Source organism: Populus euphratica, unplaced genomic scaffold, assembly GCF_000495115.2.
Source record: "Populus euphratica unplaced genomic scaffold, PopEup_1.0 scaffold103.1, whole genome shotgun sequence".
In the NCBI taxonomy this organism is placed as follows: Eukaryota; Viridiplantae; Streptophyta; class Magnoliopsida; order Malpighiales; family Salicaceae; genus Populus; species Populus euphratica.
This window is the reverse complement of record NW_011499891.1, coordinates 560,965-567,221: the sequence shown is the minus strand read 5'-3', so window position 1 is coordinate 567,221 and position 6,257 is coordinate 560,965. Positions and strand designations below refer to the sequence as shown.

At 35.7% G+C, this 6,257-nt stretch overlaps 1 protein-coding gene across 1 annotated transcript; it reads right to left on the bottom strand.

Moving 5' to 3' along the window:
• Window positions 1-864: 864 nt before the first annotated feature.
• Window positions 865-3,340, bottom strand: LOC105131204 (G-type lectin S-receptor-like serine/threonine-protein kinase RLK1). The gene has a single exon (XM_011034068.1). It carries the CDS (start codon window positions 3,298-3,300, stop codon window positions 973-975), a length of 2,328 nt encoding a protein of 775 aa, XP_011032370.1. The 5' UTR covers window positions 3,301-3,340; the 3' UTR covers window positions 865-972.
• Between the last annotated feature and the right edge of the window lie 2,917 nt (window positions 3,341-6,257).

Genomic DNA, 6,257 nt, shown 5'->3' with positions numbered 1-6,257 from the left:
GGGGTTGCGGTTGGGGGGGGGGGGGATTTATAATTTATTTATTACAAATGTGCTATGAAAAAGAAAAAAAATGCTATAATATTAAAAAAAAGAATTTCCTCATAGCTAGGATATTTATGATATTAATGATGCTACACTTGTGATGAAGATGAGGGTGATGTAGTGGTAATGATGATTAAAGTGATTGAAAAATATTATTAGGAACATTTCACCATGAGTTAATAGTTTTATGATGGAAAAAGTATTTTTTTTTAATTTCGGATAATTGGAAAGAAAAATATTTTCTATATTAGTATATATATTTCAAATGTTCAAGATATTTTTCAAATAAATGTACCTTAACTATGGTAAATGATATACTCCCCGTTTGTTTGCAATTTGATTGCAGAGGCTTCCTTCTAACATAATTCTGCTCGATATACTCCATGTAATTACAAACTAATTAGCTCATTCTGGTCTTCTCACTTCTGGCAATTAGTCAGTTTGATGGCGACTTGCAACAATGTACTGTCACCAACCTTTGTATTGGACTTCGATTCACCATTGATGCCCTGCAACTGTACTTGAGCGTAGGAATGGACAATTGCCTTTTAGGCAAGGAATTGCCTTGTAGAATAGAAGAAGAAGAAGGGGTAAAAACAAGCAAAGATCCTAGTCTCATTAATTCTTTTCTTCGTAAAGACCTCACTCTTGAGATAACATAAGACCAACAAACGTTGTTTATACCAAGAACACATGAAGCTTTCATGCTAACAATTTCTTTTCTCCTCTTTATATACCTTTTTTTTTTAATATCTAAGATACGGTGGGAAGCAACTTTACAGGCATTAACACTAGAAGAAAAATCAACAGGAAGCTCCTAAATGCTGCGTAAACAAATAGCAATTTTATAAAGAAAAGGAATACATGACCTCAAAAATAAAATGCAATGCTCTGCAGATGAATCCCTTATTCCGAACCACAAAACGCAGCTCATATAGCAGTAAAAAAAGAAGTAGGACTTGGAGGGATTGGGATTTCGACTGTCCCCTCCAGCATCAGGAGGACCTTTTTCATTGAAGGGCGGAGCGATGGCTCATCAAGAGTGCACCAAAGTCCCACTTTAACCATCCTATCTAACTGTTTCTTTTCGACCACTTCTTCACCCACAAGTTTTTCCATATCACCGTCCTGAAAACATTGGTAAACCCATTGCTCGAGAACAGCTTCATCCTCTGGAAGATTCGAATCCACATTCTTTCGACAACATGTGATCTCCAACAACATAACTCCAAAGCTATAAACATCTGCTTTAACTGTCACCGGCATATTCCGGTGCCATTCTGGTGCTACATATCCCCTCGTCCCTCTAATTCCGGTGAAGGTTTTAGTTTGGTCTGACCTCAGCAACTTCGCCAATCCAAAGTCAGAAACTTTGGGGCACCTGCTTTCATCTATTAGTATATTCTGAGGTTTTATATCACAGTGGATGATCTGAGTCTCGCACTCTTCATGTAGATAAACAATACCCCTTGCAATGTTGCGAGCAATTTCCAACCTTTCAGGGAAGCAAGGTCGTTTTTCAAGTGAGAAGAGTATGTCAGCAAGGGAGCCATTGCTCATGTACTCGTATACCAGGAGCCTGTGATGTCCATCATGGCAGTAGCCGAGCAGACGGACTAGGTTTCTGTGATGTGTTTTCCCAATGACTTTCATCTCATTCTGAAATTCTCTTTCCCCTTCAGCTAGAACTTTCTCCAGTCTCTTGACAGCAACAACCTTCTGATTACTTGATATTATCCCTTTATAAACTGTCCCAAATGATCCCCTGCCAATTTCTTCCTTGAAACCACCAGTAACATTTTCTAGCTCTGCATAAGTGAAAGCTCGGGGAGCAAACTCCTCATTCAATCCCGTCCTATCATTACTGGGCACCTTTTTATATGCCAATACATGATATCTGTAAATGATGATTCCGAAAATCGCCACCATAGCAAGCACAAAAGCAATAAATGAACAACTTATTATTAGGATTGGCCTGCCAGTGCCAAGGTTCTTCTTCTCGGTTATAGGCTCTTTTCTGTCCGTGATGGATATGGGTCTACCCACCTTGACGACAGCCAAGTTCGTACTTCCTAAGTTTCTCCTCCCAAATCTCAAAGGAAGCCTTTGCTTTCTGCAGTCCTGCCCATCAGTGAATAAGGCTGCTTCACAGTTACAGTCTTCCAAACAGGCTTGCTTACAATTGTCTTTAGTTGTTGATGACAAAACGGAGTATGAAACATCTTCCCACTCAGTATTAGACAGCTCTTCCATGGTGTATGTGCTACTTCCATTCCTGTCCTTGCAACTTTCAGCATTGAAATCCCTCTCACAGCCAGAAGTCCAATTTCCCTGGCTAACAAACTCAAATCCAGGAAGACAAGTACATTCAGCTTCCTGATCCTTCATAACACAATATCCATTAAGACCGCATAATCCTTTGGGGTCACACTTGTTGCTTGTGGATGACCACACATCTGACCGGCTTCCATTCCGTGTCAGATTTTGTGAATATAATCTGAAAATCCCATCAGCATCAAGTTTCATCATATTAATTGTTTCTTTCGTGGGATATCTTCCAGCTGTAATGTTTTTTATGTTGAAACCTGTGGAATTGAGCAGGTAGAGACGGCCATCAGGATCAAGATTTAGGGTCGCATTATCTCCCGCTCCATAAGTACCAGATGCAAAATAAGCATATTTTGCATCTTCAATATCAACAGGATACTGCACAAGGTTGCCATCTTTTTGCATCTTGAGCCGGTAAATACCAGTTGAGAGGTCAGTTTCTGAAACAGGAGAAAACAGCTCTGCTCCTGCTTTGAGCTGTTGAGTTGGCAAAAGGGTATCGGTTGGATGGTCAAAACTCTGCCATATAATCTCGCGATCAGAATTATATAGCACAAAGTTGCCTGAATCAGACATAGAAGCTAAAGAAGCTGGTTGGGAAGCAGAAACTATCGAAGTCTCACCCCCTTGTGCTGATGTCAAGACAAGCCTGCCATCAGCGGTGAAGAGCAAAGTCGCATTACTGGGGACTGGGGCATCATCCCTTCTAGCAGCCCACACAACAGTCTTTAGTGAAATCCCGGATAGAAAAACCCCAATAGAATAGCCGTTGCGTTGGCGGAAAAATCCGAAAGCATAAAGACCGGAAGGTGACAACCATGAGGAGTTTGTGATAGGTTTTAGAGAAGATCCTCGGGTTATATTGGTCTGTCTTTGAGCTGAAGCTGTAAAAGATGAGGCGAGAAGAAGAAAAAAGATTATAGAAGCCATGGATAGGGATTTAGCTCTCGTGTGGTATGGGAGTGTCAATTTAAGGATGTCTATTGTTCCAGCACTCCAGTCTCTTTCTTTGGTTTCCAGAAGTCAAGCCAGGCACTCAAAACATAAAAGTCTAGCCATAAATCCACCGCGTTTGCCTACCAATTGGTGGAAATTTTTGCTCTTACTTTTTTGCTTTCAAAGTCAAGGCAGTCAAGTCACTGAAAAAACTTGGCAATTACTAGGCGCTGGCCCACTTTTTCCATCATGCTATCCCCATTTGAACAGCCATTTGCTAATTTTCCCGGGACTATTCTCGGTTCTAATTTTCTGCAGCAGATTCTTTTTTATTTGTCAAGTACCATCAATAGGCTTTGATAACACAATCTTTAGCTTCCTGCAGACAGCTTCAACTACTTGAGAGATGCCAATTGTGGTGCTAATGCTAATACCCTGGCATAATACTAGGGCAGGGCAGAACAACTGGATTATATTCATGTCCCTCGATGCAAAAGGCTAGATAGCAACCTCACTTTCTAACAAAAGATCATGCTATAATTTTTATGTGGAAAGTAGGGATTTTGAATTCGGGTAATCTCAACAAGGTTGTCCTTTTCTTTCATCTATTTGTTCTCATGTTTAGCTTCCTGCAAGAACATTCCTTCCAAGGCACATTTTTCCTGAAATTATACTAATTATGGGGACTTTCCAGTTTTGTTTGAAATAAAACTTTTATTTGCTTCCTCACGATTTCATTCTAGTCTCGAATTTAAGAGATTTTTTCGTAAATACACTAGTTTGCATATGAATGGCCTGCGTAAAACTTCACAGAAGATGGATTTACTCTCAGCTAGCCAAATGAATAATCTTAAAACTGAAAATTGGAACTCAATGGACCGTTGATTCTATGGTTATTTCCACACGTATTTTGCAGGAACAGCAATTGGACGTATGAGTGAAGTAATGTATCTCTTGTCCTTGGCCGGAACCGGTCTTTCTTTATCTTGTAATAACAAGGTGAGTTCGACTGAGGGTGCCCCTGTATGACTTCATTCAGAGTATAATTAAAGTGATCACAACAGGGACTGAGTCAATTGTACAACCGAGCATTTGCTGGCAGGCTGGTCTCAGCAAAAATGTCTTCTCTGCCATGGGTGCTCTTTGGAGGGGCTTTATAATTTATTTATTAAAAATGTGCTTTGAAAAAGTAAATATGTAAATCTTCCTGGAAGATCTCTAATAGATACATCCTACATTTTTTTTGCCCGTAAGTTTTTTCTAACTTAAAAAACCAAAAAGTTTAGGCGTTTATAATCTAAGCTAATCCAAGTTAATTTAACTAATATATAATTTAAAATATAAAATTAAATATTATCATATTAAAAAACAGAAAAAATTATAAAAATTAAAGTTTAATAATATAAAAAAAAACTTTAGTCAACTTACACTTGCTATATGAAAATAGAACAAAAAAAACCTTAGAAAAAGTCATTAGCACTGTTGCTTAAAATTAAAAATTCTATTCGAAGTCATGTTTATTGTAGCACAAGACTCAATACAATGTGAGTTGAAACAGCGGAGGGATGATTTTGTTCTTCTAAAAAAAAACATCTATTAGATTTGGTCTTGGGGTAATAAAATCTTTTTATAAGGTATATCGGTTATTATTAAATTAATTAGAGATAATGCAATTTTTTTATATTTTTAAAATACACTGGAATGACTAGTTATCCTTTTTTGGATATTTAAAAAATTTAAAGATTTTTAATATTTTTTTTGTTAAGATTAAATTGGCTTAGAGATAATCTAATATTTAAATAAACATAAAATATAATTAAAAAATAGTTAATATATGCAGAACCTCTCAATAATTAAAAACTCTTTTTTATTATGTTGTAAAAACTCTTTTTTACTAGCGTCATACTATTCTTTTATTTTATAACAAAAAAAAGTTAAAGACTTTTAAATATTTTCATGAAGATTTACATTAAAGACTTTATTGTTTTTTATTTTTTTAATTAAATTACCTTAATTTTATAATTTGAATTATAAATTTGATAAATTAATTCCCCTGCACCTTTTTTATAGGATTGCTTTTCTTTGAAAGGAATTTTACTCTTTTTTAAACATTATTTTTTTGTTTTTTAAAAAAAGATAGTTCATCCCTATGGCGCAGCGCGCAGCTTCTCATCTGTTCTCTTGCTATACCTGCTATATGTTTTGCACTCTGATTCGCTTCTCTAAATACATGATGACTGAAACTGACTAATTTAAAGGATTTACTTGGCTTAAATATAGAATTAAACAGACTCTAGAGAATCCCACACATACCATATCGATTGAACGCGAAATTGGTGCCTTTGTATGTCTAGTGAAAACCGTAAATTAGGACTCCTGAATTTCTAGTTTTTAGGGTTCAGATTTCTATCAGTCATGAAGAGAGAGATTTTGATTTTTCCAGAGAGATCAAAGAGGACCAGAGAGAGTGTTGAGTGTTGAGTGTGAGTGTGATTTGTCATTTCTTATATATTATATATGAGAACAATTTTGTCTTTTGATTATTTTTAAGATTTTTGTTTTATTAATAATATAAAATGTAATTGCTTAAAATATAGTGGAGAAATGAAAAGGGGACTAAAGTGCAAGATGCTTTACTGAAATTATCCATGAACTACCTCCCATTTGCGTGACAGAGAAATCTTTTGCTTTGCAATGAAAAAAAATAATCTTGCATAGATAATAAACACAACAAATTAAAACAAAATAAAAGTAAGTTTGTTTAGGTCGTTTAAGATTAAAATCCTATTTTACAAGATTAAAATTTATGGTTAATTAAAAAAAATAGTTTGGTAATCTCAAAAGTCAAATACTTTTCATAAAATAAATACTACTTAGCTTAGCTTTGATAAATGATCCTCTAGAAATGTGGAATCCATTTATAATTGAATTAAAATTATATTGAAATGCTT

Excerpts from the sequence above, each read along its gene's own strand:
- LOC105131204 (XM_011034068.1), bottom strand. The coding sequence starts at position 3,300 with ATGGCTTCTATAATCTTTTTTCTTCTTCTCGCCTCATCTTTTACAGCT.